Source organism: Camarhynchus parvulus, chromosome 1, assembly GCF_901933205.1.
Source record: "Camarhynchus parvulus chromosome 1, STF_HiC, whole genome shotgun sequence".
Classification (NCBI taxonomy): Eukaryota; Metazoa; Chordata; class Aves; order Passeriformes; family Thraupidae; genus Camarhynchus; species Camarhynchus parvulus.
In genome coordinates this window covers 13,648,705-13,666,160 of record NC_044571.1, presented here as the reverse complement: position 1 = coordinate 13,666,160, position 17,456 = coordinate 13,648,705, and the positions used below count along the sequence as shown (strand labels likewise).

At 42.8% G+C, this 17,456-nt stretch overlaps 1 protein-coding gene across 3 annotated transcripts in view; it reads right to left on the bottom strand.

Annotated features, from left to right (window-relative positions):
• PCYT1B (phosphate cytidylyltransferase 1, choline, beta) overlaps positions 1-10,968 on the bottom strand; it is a 31,719-nt gene extending 20,751 nt beyond the window's left edge. For 2 of the 3 annotated variants that reach the window (XM_030951621.1, XM_030951629.1), the window contains exon 1: positions 10,803-10,964. In XM_030951621.1, the coding sequence (XP_030807481.1) occupies positions 10,803-10,904 (102 nt within the window). In that variant the 5' untranslated portion in view covers positions 10,905-10,964. Of the gene's footprint in view, positions 1-10,802 lie in introns of all 3 variants that reach the window. The other variant, XM_030951637.1, reaches the window with a different exon arrangement.
• Positions 10,969-17,456: the final 6,488 nt, after the last annotated feature.

Below are 17,456 nucleotides of genomic sequence, written 5' to 3'. Positions count from 1 at the left end.
AATCATCATCATTAGCATCTTCATGATGAAAATCACAGCACCTCTGCAAAGACAAGGTTAAAAATGGAGAAACTATTACCAAGCCCAAGTTTCTGTCTGGGTTTCATGGAGGGGAACTGTTCATCAGGCCACCCACGCTGCACAGTGTAGAACATTACACATAATCATACAGTGCCAGCTCTTTCCTTTATTTTCTAAATACTGTCTTTTTGCTTCTGGCTTTGCTATTGCTGGGTGCTAATCTGTCTTTTTATCTCCAAGGAAGGTCAAGTTACACGGCAGCCCATACAGCCTGGTTCCTGCTGAGATAAAGAGGAAGGCAGAAATGTTAAAACAATAATGGCTATGGTCTGAGCCCTGCAACTGGTAATCAGCTCCTAGCTTGGCAGAGGTTGTTTCCTTGAAGGTTATTTGAAGAAAATAGACCTGGTTTGCAGGAAGATATCTCTTTTCCCCCCCAGGCAAACACAGTGGTGCTTTTTACCCATGTAACCACCTTTGCAATGCTGAGATTTTTCTTTCAGTCTCTGCTCAATGGAGAACAACCTCTATCAGCTTCCCATCGGTCCAGCTTTTATAAATGTTTGTCAGTAAAGCTCACTTTACAGATCAGGGCTTAGAACCAGACCTGGCAATATTCCCTCTACTCTCTGATCTCACAGTTACTAGATATGAAAGTACATCAAATGCAATACATTAAAATCAGCCATATTCTGTCAAAACCAAACAGAGAAAAGCATAAACACCCTGTGCTGACAGATGAAAGCTATAGCAATAGCTTCCAAATAACTACTCACTACTATTTTATCTTATCTGTCCTAGAAAAATTATTGCTAAGCTTAACAAAAACATGAGTAAAATGAGACCATTTGGTTTGTATAAAAGCCCATAAGAGAAAATATTTCAAGAAATATTAAAACCCAGAAATAATTTATCAAACTTTTTCAGTTTGCATATATAATTACTTGTATTCTTTCCAGTTTCTTGATGGTAATAATTAGAATTGCGAGAAAACAGCAAGTAATTCATATAGCAGCGTTTTCATTTTGGTTAATCCATGAAAGTTCTTTTGGAAGTTTGCTATAGTTTTGCCAATAATCATATGGTTAGACAATGACTTTGTACTTCTGTCTTTCTCTGATAGATTTTTCCCTTCATCTCTGCCTTCCCTATATTCTAGGCATTTACATTTTGCAATTACTCAAGCAAGTGAAATTAGCCTTGTATTTTGGACCAAGGTAAGCTCCTGAGACCTGCACCTGCACCATCCTGCAGTAGTATGTGAGAGAAAGCTTATCACATGTCACAAATGGAGAAGTCATTGTAATTCTAGGGCTTATTAATGATATTTACTTCAGAAGATGACAAAAAGCTCTTGCCATAAGAGTCCTGTTTCCTGGAAATTAAGACACAGCATTCAGTAAAATGAGGGTACAGGAAATCATCATATTTAGTAACCCTTGCATATTGGAAGCTGTTCATTCTATGAGAAGTTTAAATAGTGTCTTACTTGCTTTCTAGGAAATTTGCAAAAGAACTGAATGATGTTCAATAAACATCAGGACACTAAAAGAATGGAAGGTGGATAATGGGGGCTTTCCCAGCAAGCACCTCACAGCTCCATATGCACCAGCAATGTCTTTGTAACCCACAGCTCTATTTGGTGAGGCAGCAGCCCAGAGAAGAGCACAGTGTGGCTGGCATCCCTGAGCTGGCTCTGGGGCCAGGACACTTCATGAAGAAACCCCACATGACAGACAGAAGCACCTTATTTTCAGATGTATCTTGACACTGCCTTTTCATTATCTTCTCTTCACAGTCTCTTAGGCTACTGGAGCCATTTAGCTTAGCTCCTAGGCATAAGGTAAGCACTCATGCTCGTGTTTCTCATTAATCAAAGGATATTGTTGGTGGTGATTTGTAGAGGAAGAGGAATCCTACCACTGCAATAACAGGTCAAGGACACAAGCACTTCCACACCCTCTCTTTTGATTACAGCCCGTTGTGTTATTGCTTGCTTGCTTCTGTATGTTTGGTAGTTGGGCTGGGTTTTTTAAACAGAAGCAAGGAAGACAGAAACATTCTTTTAAGTAGGTAAATGTAGACCCATCCAAGACATAATGCACCTGCCTTTATACCTCTGCCACAGGGTGACTGCAGGAAATACATCTAATGGAAGGAGCTACTGGGTTTTTTTTGAATTCATGCAACTACAGTACCTTCTCTCCTTCTCTTGGTTAAATTGTGTTGTCATCTAAGATTTTGCCATCAACAAAGATCAATGAAATTTCCAGTCGTGAACCAGTACAGCTACAGAGGCAACACTTGATAAAGCAGGCTGGGCCCGTGCTTATGAAAGAATTAAACTGGCAGGGAAATTCTGTGGGAGGTCTGATGCTGTAACCACCTTTTGTCTCAGAGGCAGTATTTAAAACAGGTAAGTGATTTCACTGGAACAAATAACGTGGGTAAGGTCTACTCATATGAGGAACAATTATTTTGGGAACCTGCTCCTGATGTTGGGAAACAATAATTACAGAGCGGGAAACAATGACATCAGTTCAAGGAATATTGAAGAAAAAGCCCAATCAAAACTATTGAAAAGTAAGTATGTGCCAAGTGTCTGAGGTATAACACTTTTTGTAAGTGGAAAGGCCATGTTAAGGACTACCAAGGGATTCTCTTAGACATTCAGGGAGCAAACACTGTCAAAAAAGGAAAACTATGTTGTCTCCTACCTGTTTGGGTCAGTAACGTAAATTTATGAGCATTTAAGTTGTAATTGAATGTTACTGGTGGTTGTCTCCTAGTAAACTTTTTACAAATTATTCTACTATCAATGCCAGTATAGAAAAAAGTCTATCCTCTTCTCTCAGACTTCTGCTGACTCAGGAAGGTGGATGTAAACTAAAATATGGCAAACTAACCTCATAAGAACAGTAACTTCAGCATTCTGTTTGCAAACATTTCAAATTAACTTTGTTGCTGTTTCTGGGCTTTATCTTCAACCAAATATACTTTGCTCATCATTACTATTAAGTAATTATTAAGTGCAAGATGTAATTTACAAATTGAAGATACTGCAGAAGAAAAGAAACTTCCACTGCCCTTTCAAGAAACATAATGATGTATATATGTAGAGATTCATAAATATGAAACTAGAACAACTATTATGTAATCTAGTGTAATATTTGCAAAAGGCCAAAGAATTTTGTGACAAGATTCCTGCATGACAGCCATGACTTCTGACTGAACTGGAACACATTATTTAGAAAACAAAATCATCCCTAGAGGTAGGATGAGCCCCAAGTTAAGCAGAGTTCAAGTGAAAGAGTTGCCAGTGAAGCACCTCAGCCTCCATGAACACCAGCTAGAAGTGAAATGTGACCCTTGGGAAGTCATCCACCTGAGCCTGCTCCCCTGGCACAGTCAGAAGGAGATGGGAGGAGCTCTGCATGCCAGTGATCCAGGCAGGACTCACTGGAAGAGCAAACTGCAGCAAGGGCACTGTGCAGCCCCTGAGCCTGGATGTTCTCCTGTCCTGATGGCTGCAGACAGGAAAGCTGTCAGACATCCCAGCACCAAGGAGGGATACACAGCATTCCAGGATAAAGAAGCTTGTGGCTCCTTCAAAGGAGCACCAGTTGCCAATCATCAGCCTGCAGCCACCATGGCCAAGAACCAAACTGGCTGTGGAGCATTTGCAACTCAATGCCCAGTGGCAACTGCCTGCTGGCCCAGGAGTAATGCTGAAAGCTGGCCATGGTTAACAGACCAAAACTGTGTAACCACTGCTCTAATGCCACTCTGTGTCAGTGGAGACAACATCAACTCCTGTGTTTTGAATGTCTATTACACATTTCTTTTTACTTGTACATTCTGTGTATAGAATCACAGAACCATGAAGGTTGGAAAAGAGCTTTAGGATCATCCACTCTGTCAACCCAGCACTACCACTGTAACCCCTAAACCACCAAAACACATCAACCCAGCACCAGATCCAGATGCCTCTTGAGCACCTGGGTAACCTATTCCAATGTCTGACCACCTTAACACTGAAAAACAAAATTCTAATATCTAATCTGAATCTCCTCTGTCTCAGCTTAAGGCCGTTTCCTCTGGTGCACTCACTCTAGACATGGCAGAAGGGACCAGCTCCCACCTCACCACAGCCTCCTTTCAGGCAGTTCTAGAGAGCAATGAGCTTCCCCTTGAGCCTCCTCAAGAGTACACAAACCCAGCTCCCTCAGCCATTCCTCACAGGACACGTTCCAGACCCTTCACAACCCTTGCTGCCCTTCTCTGGACACACTCCAGCACCTCAGTATCCTTTCTGAAGTGAGGGGCCCAGAACTGGACACAGTACTCGAGATGCAGCCTCACCATTGTTGAGAAAGGGTGACAGTCACTGCCTGGTCCTCACTCAAGAAGGCCACTGGCCTTCTTGGCCACCTGGCCACATGCAGGCTCATTGTCAGCTGGCTGGTGACCAGCAACCCCAGGAGCCTTTCCACTGGGCTGCTCCCAAGCCACTCCTCCCCCAGCCTGTAATGCTGCATGGGGTTGTTGTGATCCAAGCGCACGACAGGGCACTTTCCCTTATTGAGCTCCTGCAACTGTCCTCAGCCCATTAATGAGTCTGTCCAGGTCCCTCTGTAAATCATTCGTACCCTCAAGCAGACTAACACTCCTATTCCATGTAGTGTCATCTGCAAATTCACCTGATATATGGGTAAAAGAACCCAACTCTGCTTTAACACAGGCAAGGGTTAATTCTCTGAAAGCAACTCAATCATATAGCTAAACTATTGGGTGAATTTGACCAAATAATCAATCTCTACTTGTGCTTCTTTACAGAGATACTTTACATTTATCAATTATTTAATGTCAGACATAGAACAGCATTTTGTATAAACCATTGCCCAGAAACAGAGCTATGAAGAAGCAAAAAAACCCCAGACATTTTTTCCTCCTGCACAGGAGACACATACTCTGCAGTTCCCCAGCTGTCAGCAGAAAAACTCTGGGAAGATCTATTTTCCCATAGGGAGGGTGATGGGCTTCTTTACAAGATCCCTGATTCATCCAGTGCCTTTCAAGAGGTTTTCACCTTATACCATCTGTTTGTATGTGTGTAAAGCAGGGAAGCAGATTACATGCAAACAAAGAACACACTGGGACAGACAGTTATGGCTGGATGTCTGTGAATGATTGCAGATGCGTGAGTATACACTACACATATTCTTACCTGTGTAGTCAGAACCTGCCTCCTAATTCTGTATTTCTTCTGCTCCATATCCACGCATGTGCTGAGTTCTTTTTACACTTTATACATATGTTATATTATAATGTTGTCTATGCTCCTGAGGAGGGAGCAGAGAGAATCTATTTACAGTGTTTTTTCACTCCTTTTTCAAAGGCATGATACAAACTTTTGTCGTAATGGCAACAGCACAGTTTAATAAGTTGGCAATATTCTCCTAATAAAACCTGTTTCTAAAATATCATTGCATTTCAAGCACAGAATGCAAAATATAGAATGTAGTGTTTTCTCCCTGTGTTTATGGGTCACTTCTGATTCCTGAAAAGGTATCTGTAGTTCTGTGTACCTGACAAATACATACTGCAACATTTTTTTGCAGAAATGGCAGCATTTCAGAAGGTATATAAACTGCATGTCCTCTGATGTGATAAGGGGAAATCTAAGCAGATTTTTCATGTCTATGGGCAATTTAGGTTTTTTTAAGTGTAGAAAAAATTGCTACATGTCCTCAAGCACAAACTTCACTTGGCAGGTTTTTATGGGTTTATGGTTTTATATACTGGCCAACATTTATGAAAATGAAAATGAATCCAGAGCAAAACCCAAACTTCTAAAGGACCAAATAAATATTTAGTCAAATAAAGCAATTTTGGGGTCCTTAAATGTAAAGCTATTTACATATTTATTTATGCTTAATTCCACATGGAAGTAAACAGATGGCAGACCCCCCATCATAATATCACGTGAGAGAGAAACAGATGCATGGGACACTTTTTAACCACAATAAACTTCCCCTACATTAACCATTGGCTCCTCTGATTAAAACTGCCTTCCAGTGATTTAGGAAAGATGAATATGAAGATCTTCGAAAGCTCATGGAAATAAAATACTGAAATGATTCTAGGGATTGCATCAGAACCTCTTAGAACATTCTTTGTAAATATGAAGAGATGAAAATACAGGAATCTGAGGCATGCACACTTTCCTTGCAATTATTTCAGATTTTATGTTTGAGTTCATTGTTTAACAGCAGCAACAAGAAATTGTCTACAGAAGCAGAGTGACTCCTTGAACTATTATACAGCTCCAGTGTGTGTAAACACTAAAATGTTCTCCTCTTCTCTTCAATAAAATAAAAAAAAATGTTTTCCAAATGCACTTGAATAATTGGACAAAAATTGAATTAATGTGCTCTCATTTTTTCTAAAAAAAATCAAGAAAATAAACAAAATGGCTGAAGCAGCTGATACCTAAAATTATGTGAGATCTGTCACATTCAGTTGTACTTGAGTCTCATTCTCCAAGTACTGTAGATTCAGTGGCCCCAATATACTTAATACCTAATTCCTACTGACCTGTAAAAGCCTGTAGCTTCTGAATCTCACAACACTACAGAAGTAAATGTGGGCTTTGGAGCAGTGCTGGGACTGCAAGGGTGAACCAAAAGGGGTTGTGACACTTGCAGTGCCTTGGCAGAACACATTTTATCTGCCATATGGATAGATGAAGTGTCCAGCTAGTCTGTCCTTGTAATGAGGATGGAAAAAAGCCCCCAATAAACTATGTGGGTACTTCCACACAGGGCCCCAGTGCCACCTCCTGTACAAGCAATGAGAGCTGGCCACAGCTTCAGCTGCCTGAGAACAGACATCCAAGGGTAGTATTGATGTCACACACCCTTGAACAGCCCAGTATTTTGGGGATAGCACTGCCTAGGGTAGAGCAGACAGAACAAAACACACTTACCTGTGTTTTACATAATCTTAAAGATAGATTTACTTTAAATTAATGAAACTGCTGCTTAATTCCTCCTGCCTTGACCTCTACCCACTGATGTGCCTGTGAGCACAGGCCAAACCAACCACATACCTACCTATCTACTCCTTCTCTTCCCCTGTAATTCACCCCAGCTAACTCAGGTGGGCTTCTGCTTATCTGGTTTCCTAAATTAAGTAATGTGATGGAAATTATCAATTTATCTAATCTTCAGTTAGACTCTGACAGTTTTGAAAATAAGACATTGGTTCCCAGGCCCTAAGAGTACTTTATCACATTTCCACTGATGCCTGTGCTGGAAGACAGACATGAAGTACAAGGAAAAGAAGCTCTCAGTGTGTTCAAGGGAAAGATGAGACCAAGCAGTACATTCTGAAGTTTGTTTTCAAGTAAGTTTCAATGTGTGTTTGGGTTTGCTTTATCTGAAGCACTGTCCTTATAAATTGCCATTGTTTTCTTTCATGAAAGATATCACATGGAAGTGTCTTCCTGAACAGTGTGCTGAAATGCCTGTTTGTTTCTTTCACGTGAAGATTGGTAATTTTCAAAGGACACGCCAATCCTTCAAGGAGCTACACACACCTGGGACCAAAGTGAAACTCTTGATCCCAAGTGACATAAATAAATTATAAAATACTGAGCACATAATTTCACAAGGTTTTGTATTTCCTCTTTGGTATTTCCTGCTGTGGTATCTCTCAGTTAGACTAAGAGCTTTCCTTTTTAGTACTAATGCATGTGGGCAAACCCTAAGGGCAGGATTCCCAGGCTGAGATCCACAGCCCAGCAGCACTCTGCAGCCCACTGAAAGCTATCCAGGGACAACTGCCATGCCATCAATGTGTGCATGATATGACCAGGGGTCATGTTTATCCCACTGAAAACAGTGAAGGCCCCATGACCACGGGTATTCCGAGGATTAAAAATATGAATGGGACTGCAGCAGGTGAGAATGTGGTCTAACATAGCAGTTTGGTCCAGATGAGAAAAGAGATAAATGCAAAAGGATGCAAACCAGGATTGGAAAAATGCTATTTGTGAGGGTTTTTTCTTGACCACAGAACTCCTAAAATCACCACTATGGATAAAACGTGTGACCCTGATGGGTTTGTTTCTCTGCTGAGCATTGAGACCAAGACCTGTGGGGTCTCTAAGAGACACATTTTCCTGGTATTAAGATATATGGAAGTTGAGAACATAAAGAAGGCAAAGATTAAGTCAGAGATGGAGCAGAGGAATTGACTGAAGCAACACAAATGCTCATTAATGCGCCAGCTGGTTAAGAAAATGCACAGAGTGTCTTGGGAAAAAATTAATGGCAATTTAAAACGACAACAGTACCAGGCACTGGAAAACATCAGGTTTCAATACACATTGAAACTTACCCTAGAATTGCCTTCAATGTCCCCTGATTTTCTGATCTTTGAAGGACACAGGTTCTTTAGTGCTAATGTGACAGCTCCTGACAAGCTAGCAGACTTCATAGTCTAAAATCAGAGGTCTAATGGCAGATATCCATTAAAAATATTCAGTTTTACAGCTTTAAAGAAATAATTCCTGTTTCAAATGAAAAGGACAACAACAGTTTCAGAAAAGAACCAGCCCCTTTTCACCTTCTAAAATTTGAAGTGATTTCTCAAGAAAAACTGCTTCCTTCAACTTAGCCTGTATATAACCTGAAAGCCCAGATAATTAATTTTTGAGATGTGTGAGAACCAATGAACAGCATTAAGAAGTCATCTGTAAGTATCACAGACCTGCCACCAGCTATATAATTCTAAAGTACCAGAGCCACCCTGAGGTATCATCCTGAGGTCCAAACAATATTAAAACGTTACCTGAGACACCCTTTTTCCTTCACACTGATAATCTAGGTGACAAGGTTACTGGCCCACCACTGCACATGCTGCCTTCAAAGATGAGATCAGATCAAGTACTGAAAATCTTAAAAAAGATCTCATAGGAACTCAATGTCCATGTTTTTAGACTGTCTGTCAAGGGGTGATTCACTTTAACTCTTCAGAACACCCACCCTTAATTTTTCTCACTTCAGACACTGCTTGACTACACTTGCTGGCCTCACTCCCTATGCTCTGAGTTCAGTGTACTGCATTATATTTCACCAGGTAACCTTTTCTTTTAGCCTGAAGATAACACAGATCTGATGACTGATGAGGTATCACTTCATAAGCACACACTTCCCACAAATATTTACTGAAAATGTCTCCATTGTCCATTATTGGTACTCAGGAAAATCTAAAACATCATAATGAATTCCTATTTCATTCATGTACTCTGTCACCTTAATTTCCACAGAAATTATACCAGAATGCCTGATACTATAAATACTGGTATCATATTGTCACTCCTTTCTTTAAAATCTTTTAAAATGTCAGACTACACAGAGTAATATATTCAAACAGGTTGTTATATCTGAGCTTTTGACAGAGAAATCTTAGACAACCTGTATGAACACACTGCAGTAACTACATCTGAGCTAACTTTCCCTATTAAAACAGCTCCAAAAGCTTTCCATGAACAAATTAAGTCTTCTTTAAAACTGAATCTAATTATAACATGAGTAAGAAGAAAACATTAATTTAGGTCAGCTCTAATGACTGTTGCTATTTTTTGTCAAATCAGAACAATGTCTCAACTATAGTGTTAAAATTAATTACTGAAGTTTGATGTTTAAATATGTTTTAATTAGCCCTGAGACTGACTTCTGGTGTTAAGTGATCTAATTTCTAGTACTAAACTGTTGCATACATCATGCATTCTCACATCTTGACACTGCCTCCACAATTCTGTGATTGCATTTATGTACTGCTGATATTAACTTTCTATCACCTTGCCAATGGTGCATACCATGCTGAGGTAAGGAGAGATCTTTCCTGGTGGGAATAATAACAGATTTAAATAAGAAGTAAGGAAACATTCCAAATTTTAAATGAGCACATGAAAAGAAGGACAGCTCTCAGAACCTGAACTCTTGGAGTACAGCAGCCGTGTAGAGTTGCCCACACGGTCTGAGGGAGTCTTGAAGCAATGAACATCAGAGGAGTAATTTTAAGTATCACTCTCCCAGCCCTCCCTCTTTCTCCTGTCCCCCCAAAAACCGCAGCTCTCCGAGACTCTCCTCTTCCTTACACATCCTGAATCGAACCGGCAACTCCTCACCGGACTCCTAAAGTTGAGAAAAGCGGGATTTGCCGTTCTGAGCGCAGTAACCCGTGCGGGACCCGGCCCGCAGGGGCGCTCAGAGGAGCCCGCGGGGGCTGCCATTGCCGGCGGGAGCGGGAGCGGCACCGGAGCGGCCGGGACCGGCCATCGCCCCCGCCGCCGGCTCCTTGGAGCGCGGGCCGCTCCTCTGCATTCACCACTGGAAACAGGTAGCTTTTGAGATCGTAGCACGGCTCGGCCATCACACGCCTCCCGCCGCCGCTCCCGCCACCTGCACACATGTGGCAGCCGCGCCGGTGCCCGGGCGCGCCCGGAGCCGTCGGGAGCGCGGGGCATCCGGGTTTGTAACGGGCGGACCAGGGATCCTGCCTGGCTGTCACCGCACTGCCCCGAGTTCCTGCACGGCACGGCACAGCCCACCTCGGACAGCCTTCGCTCGCCCTTTCCCTGGCGTTGCACAAAGGGACCCGCCGTGAGGCGCCACCGGCCGCCCGCGGGCTCCCTCCCTCGCCCCCGGCCCAGCGGCCCCGCAGCGGCCGGGGCGGCTCGAGCGGGCGGGCCGCGGCCGGGCCCGACTCACCAGGCGCGGCTGTGGGCAGGTGTGTTCCAGCTCCTCCATGGTCTCGGACCGGGATTTGGGGACGCCTCTTCCTGACTCAGCACCAGCCGCACGCACTGGCATGGCCGCCGCCCGGGCCCGCCCGGCGCGGGGGTCTCCCCGGGAGCCGCCCGGGGGCTCGGCCGCTCGCGTCGCCACGGCAACCGGCGGGCCCCGCCCCGCTTTGCGCGCGCGGGGGCGGGGCCGGCGTATTTGCATGCGGGCTCCTGGTTGGCTGCTGCCCCGCCGCGCCACCGCGCGCTGCCCACGGCGGCTCCGCGGGCGGGCCCCGCCCCCGCGGGTCTCAAGGGGCCGGAATGGGCTCGGCTGGCAGGGACCGGGGGCAGCGGCTCCGGACTCCCGGCTCGGGCAGGGTCATCCCACAGCACATGGCAGCAGAAGGTTCTTGAACATCTCCAGTGAGGGAGACTGCACAACTTCTCTGGGCAAGCTGTTCCACTGAGCGGTCACCTGCACAGTGAAGTTCTTCCTCATGTTCAGGTAGAATTTCCTGTGCATCAGTTTCTGCTTGCTGCCTCTTGTCCTAAGCTTGGCAAGCCCGAGAGCCGCCTCCAAAAGGCTCCGTCCTCTTGGCGTCCCCCCTTTAGATATTTAAACACATTTATGAGGTTCCCTCTTAAGTCGACTCTGTAGACGCTGAACAGGCCCAATTTCCTCATCTTTTCCTTGTTAGGTGCTCCGTTCCCTTAATTATATTTGTCCCCATCCACTGACCCACTAGAGGATCTCGTCCTGAGGAGCCCAGAGCTGGACACAGCCCTCCAGACACACTCATCTCACTGGGGCTGGGTGGAGGGGCAGGATCCCCCTCCCTGCCCTGCTGGCACTGCTGTCCCTGATGGACCCCAGGATCCCCTTGGCCCTCTTGGCCCCAGGGCACTGCTGGCTCCAGCCCGAACCGCGTTCCGAGCACGGCCGGCGGGCTCGGTGCCGGAGCCCTGGGCGGGCAGCGCCGCACCCCGAGCCGGCATCGCTGTGTCCGCCCCGAGGCCGGGCGCGGCTGCTCAGCCGGGCAGGGAGGCCTCGGTCGCCCCTCAGAGCCGCCCGCCGTGAGGTTCGGCCGGTCCAGAAGCAGCGAAGGCGGGCCGGTGCTGACCGGACAGCTCCCGCCTGCCCGCTCCGCTCCCGGGGAGAAGCACGGGGCTGGGAGTACCAGATTCTCGGTGCTGAAAAAATTAATCGCCTTTTAGTGAAAGCTATTATAACAGTTTTGGCAAAAGCGTCGTTCTGTTCTGCCGAGAGATGGATAAAGAACATGGCTGTAATGGTAGCAGCTCTCTCTAAACGCAGGAAAATGCTTCTAATAATAGGAAAATTCAGAGTTCCCAGGCCCTTCACATGGAACCTGGCTGACACCTGCCCAGGAGCCACCACTACATCTTTGGTTCTGCTGTACAGCTGCTTCAACACACACAACTGTAGCTTCTACACTGCTGAAGTTAAATTACCATCCTTCTTACTCTTAAATAGCATGAGACTATGACCAAGATAATATAAAGACAAAAATTTTTCGAACAGAGAGGCTCCATTGGCTATTGATAACCTTGATAGAATCAAAAGTAGATTTCAGTAATACTTAGCTTCAGTGGGCACTGTCAGTATTGTTTTTAAAAATCAGACTTCATCAGAGGACATGAGCATCTAATGCCATCCAGACTGTGAGGAATTGCAAGAGAATTGTGCCTCAGGGTCTTTCCCCTTGAGACCTGAATTTCAAATGTATTTATCTTCTGCACATCTTTAAAGAAAACCAAGTGTAATGCAAAAATGTATGAACTAGGTGAAAGGGAAATGGGTAGATAAGTAAATAAGAGGAGATGAGAAAGAAATTAGAAAGAAAAGAGAATGTCAAAAGAAAGAATGAGACAGCTGTCAAGAAAAGAGGAAAATACATGTCAAAAGAGGTGGCTAAGCAAGAAAAACAGGTAGCCAAACTAAGCGAATCTCACAGCTGAATCTTTCCCCTATTAACTAAGTTCCTTTATCAGTGATTCTGCAAGAACTACTCACACATTATGGAAAGCATACTCAAGGGAAATGATTAAACCATGATTAATGCGGCACTCGGCCTGAAATTTGTAGCTCATTTTCCTAGGAGAAATATTTGCAGGAGTGTTATGCTGTTAGAAGAATATTTGGACAGCACAGATGAGCAGTGCTAGGCTGGATCAGCCAGAGGTAGCAGGCAGCTATTTTATAAACCCAACCACATATGCCAGCTCTTCAGGGATTGGTGCTGGTGTCCTGAAGGTGTAGCACCAGGTATGGACATATCCAGGTGAGTGCCCAGCCCTCCCTGATCAGGCAGGAATGGGAATAGAGATGAAAGGAAAGCAGACTTTCTTCAAGTTGGATGATTGCCAATATACTGGAAATGTAAATTCCCTTGCCTTCTATTTCTTTTGAGTATGAAAGGACAAATTTCATCTTTGCTTTCATGCTGAGAGTGTGCTATTGACTCCAGATGCATTTTGATTTCTCTACAGACAGGTTTTTCCATATACATGTAACATTACAGAATGATAGTTTTTTCCATATACATGTGATGTCTCTCTTGCAGTAGTGTTATTACCTATCTAAGCTGGGCCAGAATTTCAAAGTGGAAGTGGAATACTTTTCATGCTGCTTATTTAATTTCTATCTCTGGTAAATGCTTTATGTATTCTGTCCTTCTGTTTGAAGAGCATGAAAAGAAATATTGTGTACCTCATTACAAGAGAGAGAGGAAGTTGAAATAGTGGCAGAGAGAAGGATGTAGGGTCTGTCATATCTGTCCAAATGGAATTTGTCTAAAAATTTTAGTCAACATATTGGATATCTTGAATAACATATCCTAAACTGCATCTTCTGGCTGTTGGGGCTAAATGAGCTTTCAAAAGGCTGGAATGTGTCTTCTTTACTCTCTAAAATAAATAAATACAAATTAGGTTTGATTGGAAAAGCTCAACAGATGGTTTTCTGTGAATCCTTACAAGTCAGCCAGCTTTTAAAAGAACAGTGGAGCAAGAGGCATGGGTGGGGAGGTTCATGCATCTAATTTATTTTCTGTAATCAATATCCTGTGCCAGGCTGATCATGGTCTCCTGGGCAGCCCCCTGCCACTTCTTCACCAGGTACAGGGACATATCACCATAGGCTTTAATGACTGAGCCCTTTGCAACAGCTGCTTGGGTTGAATAGACATCTGATGCATAAAAATCTTGTCCCAGGGTGTACAAATTACAGGCAAACAAGCCAGGAAACCATGATCCTAATCCTCCTACCACTAATTTCAAGGTCTGAATTGAATAAGAACCAAACGGGGAAAAACTTCAGTTGTTAGGAGGGTTCCACCTGATACATAGTGGTTTGGGGATTTCTAATACAGAACTTCAGTTCTCAAACTGCAACAATTAATTATAAAAGATTTTAAAAAATCTGTTTAGATATTACATTTAAATCCTCTCATTTCTCAAACTGAAAGTATGATCCCTCTCTGAGCTTCATGGATCTCAAGCACCAGTTAGCACAGCAGAAGTTGCATTTAAAATGGTCTTTGCCTGAGAGAGGCTGCAAAAGTCTTCTGACTTATAACTGAGTCAAAATGAAGACAAGCAGACCCTCACATAATTTCTGTTCAAAAGTCATCAGGAAACCAAAAAAAACCTGTGTGGTTAAATAGTGATTGACTTCAAAAACAAGCATCTAAGAGAAAACAGAATAAATTACTGAATATTTAACTGATGAGCTTTAATAAATTTTGCTTCAATGGACATATTTTGGATACTGGAGGTTTTAACTGAAAGACTTCATAAGGTCAACTGCAAGACTGTAAGACAAAGGAATGGTTTATGTCTGGAGCAGATTTATTAAAATATTGTGTTTCTATGTATGTATATGCGTATGCATGAATCCCTGCATTTATGTATCTATGTATCCATCAATGTCATGCTAATTCTAGACATGCTAGAATTAATAGTCAAAAATAGCAAAAAAAGATACCTTATTGCTGAGATGATCAATTCGTTAAATCACATATTTTTAGACTGAGATTAAAACACCACAATGGTTGATATTTTTTTCCCTCCTGTGTGGGTGGGGACAAAAGGTAGAGAATGAAAGGTATGAATTAAACTACACCATATAGAATTTCATTGCCTCCAACATTAAGCATCTCATGGCTGCTTCCATATAATGTTGGCTGATACTGTAGCTTTAATTAATTTTTAAGAGCAGTTCATCATTCCAGTGGAATGCACAACTCTTAAATCTTTTTGTCAGAATAAAAAAAAATATTTACTATTTATTAAATAGTCTTATAAAATGTATGCAGATTAAATCCACAAAATTTTTCTATATATGCAATGACAGTCCATAAATTATGAAAAGTAAAAACATAGTATTTGGTACAGTGTGATTTTATACCTGTTTTTTTACTCAATTCTTTAGTGAAGATGTGATGTTTAATAAAATCTATGTTCTCAGGATACTTGTATAGAATCAAATTAATCAGTCTTATATGAGTTTAACTAAAAATATCAGTTTAATTCTGATATGGTTTACATATCAGTAAATCATCTGAAATACACAAATTCTTGAAAATAGTGGCCTTTGGTGATGCCATTCATCTGTGCTTTGTAGCACTGTTTTGAGTAAGTGGAGTTACCCACTTTGGGAGAGGTTCTTTGTGTTTTTGCTCTTTCATGAACTACTTTTATAAGCACTTCTGAACAATATGGGGAGAAATCATGTTTGGGTTTTGACCAAGAGGGTGTCTGTCTTCATTTCATTCTTCCTGAGTCAGAGAGATGGTCACTTAGTGTGGGAAATGTCCTGTTATTAGATTGTCCTTGCTAATTTCAATAATCAAGGTCTTACTTATTGAATAAATGTTGTTAGGGGAGGTTGAGGGATTCTCAACAGTGACACTTTACTGATGGATACTCAGAGGTTAGAAAGCAATTGCATTAGCTAACCTCTGTTGGTCCTTCCCTTCCTAGAACCCAAATTATCTATTTAATCCACTCTTACCACTGTTCACTCTTACCAGAAAGTTTTTCTGAATGTCTAATCTGAACCTCCATTGCTGCAAACTACTGCCATTGCTTGCTTTTGCTACTGGACACAGAGAGCACATTTACTCTCCTTGGCTTTTGTATGACTACTGTGGTTAAGATTTTGAAACAACAGTTTGAGGATTTGGAGTAGAGAGCTGATATTCAGCAGGCAGGCTGGTACTTTTGTACCATGTCTCTTGACTTTTCTAGACTAAACTGTCCCAGCTGCAGTAATTTCTCATAGGTCACATGTTATAATCTTTCCATTATCCTCCCTGCTCTGTTTTGGGTTCTCTGTAGATTTCTTACAGAGTGGTGCAAGTGCAGGACTACAGCTGCAACTTTACTGCTAGAAATACAAGAAATACAATGCTGAATGCTACAGATCTCCCTACTTTATACATTTCAGTATAAACTTTGTCTGAATTATTAATATTCTCTGCCCTCCTTCTTATTGTTACAGATAAAATATAATTTAAGAAAAATCTCTTTACTATTTACATTTAAACGGCGTCGTTATCCCTTCTATCCCTTTTTCTCTTCTCCTGGCTTTCCAGATAAGCACTCCAATCTCCTTAAATCCACACCAAGCTAAGACTACCTTTCTTGAACATATTTGTATTGCACTCGCTTCTATCCATTTTCAATCTCTCTGGTGCCTTCCTTTACCCCCAGCTCAATTTCAAACTTCTTGGACTGATCATCAGTATTCTGTCATGCTATCTTTTCCAGGATAGCCAAGTCTCCAACACTTTTTTTTCCTCTCCACTGTTCCTGTCAATCTTTATCTTTCCATTTGTCAATATTTCATGCAAGGGCCTTCATAGCTTTTTGCCCATACTCTTCCAAATGCAAACCTGCCAAGTGAAACATGATAAATCATACTGTAAACGGCATTTGAGTGATTGTTAGGGGTTCACATTAATATTTTGGGTACCAAAAACTTAATAACTGGAGAGTATCATTATCTGGGTAAAGACACACACTTTACTTAAAGCCAAACATGACTTTCTGCACTGTAAAATGGCCATCTGGGAGCTAGTACAGCTTTTACTAGTTATTATCTGAATGCCTCTTCCTGTAACAGCTTCTTCCATTTTGCCGGAACTAAGGTAGACCAAGTACCAAACCTAACTGGAAAGACCTTTTCTCCCAGGGTCACAGTTACTTTCCTGCTAGTGTCCACAGGAAGAATCAAAAGCTGGACTTGAATTAAAAATCTGTGACTTGTTAATTTTGGAAAGCAAGATCAGATGCACTGGAACAGCGACACACAAGGAGACACCACCACTGGGCCTGACCTAACTTTTGTTTCTACCTTGCCTGCAGTGATGAGGCAGGTTCAGAATCTTTTATGATGATCTGGGGACTCCTGGCTGGGCCTGAAGTTCACCCTGCCTGGGTCTGTGGGACACAGCCCTGGGTGTCAAGTCCCCCATGCCCACCAGCCCTATCATGTCATTGTCTCCTTGTCCTCATGGAGCAGCTGCCCCTTGCTACACCCTGACAGCTGGATCAGGCCTTCCTAAGTCCTGAGTTGAGCACAGTGGGGCCTGGCCCATGGCTGTGCGGGATCTTC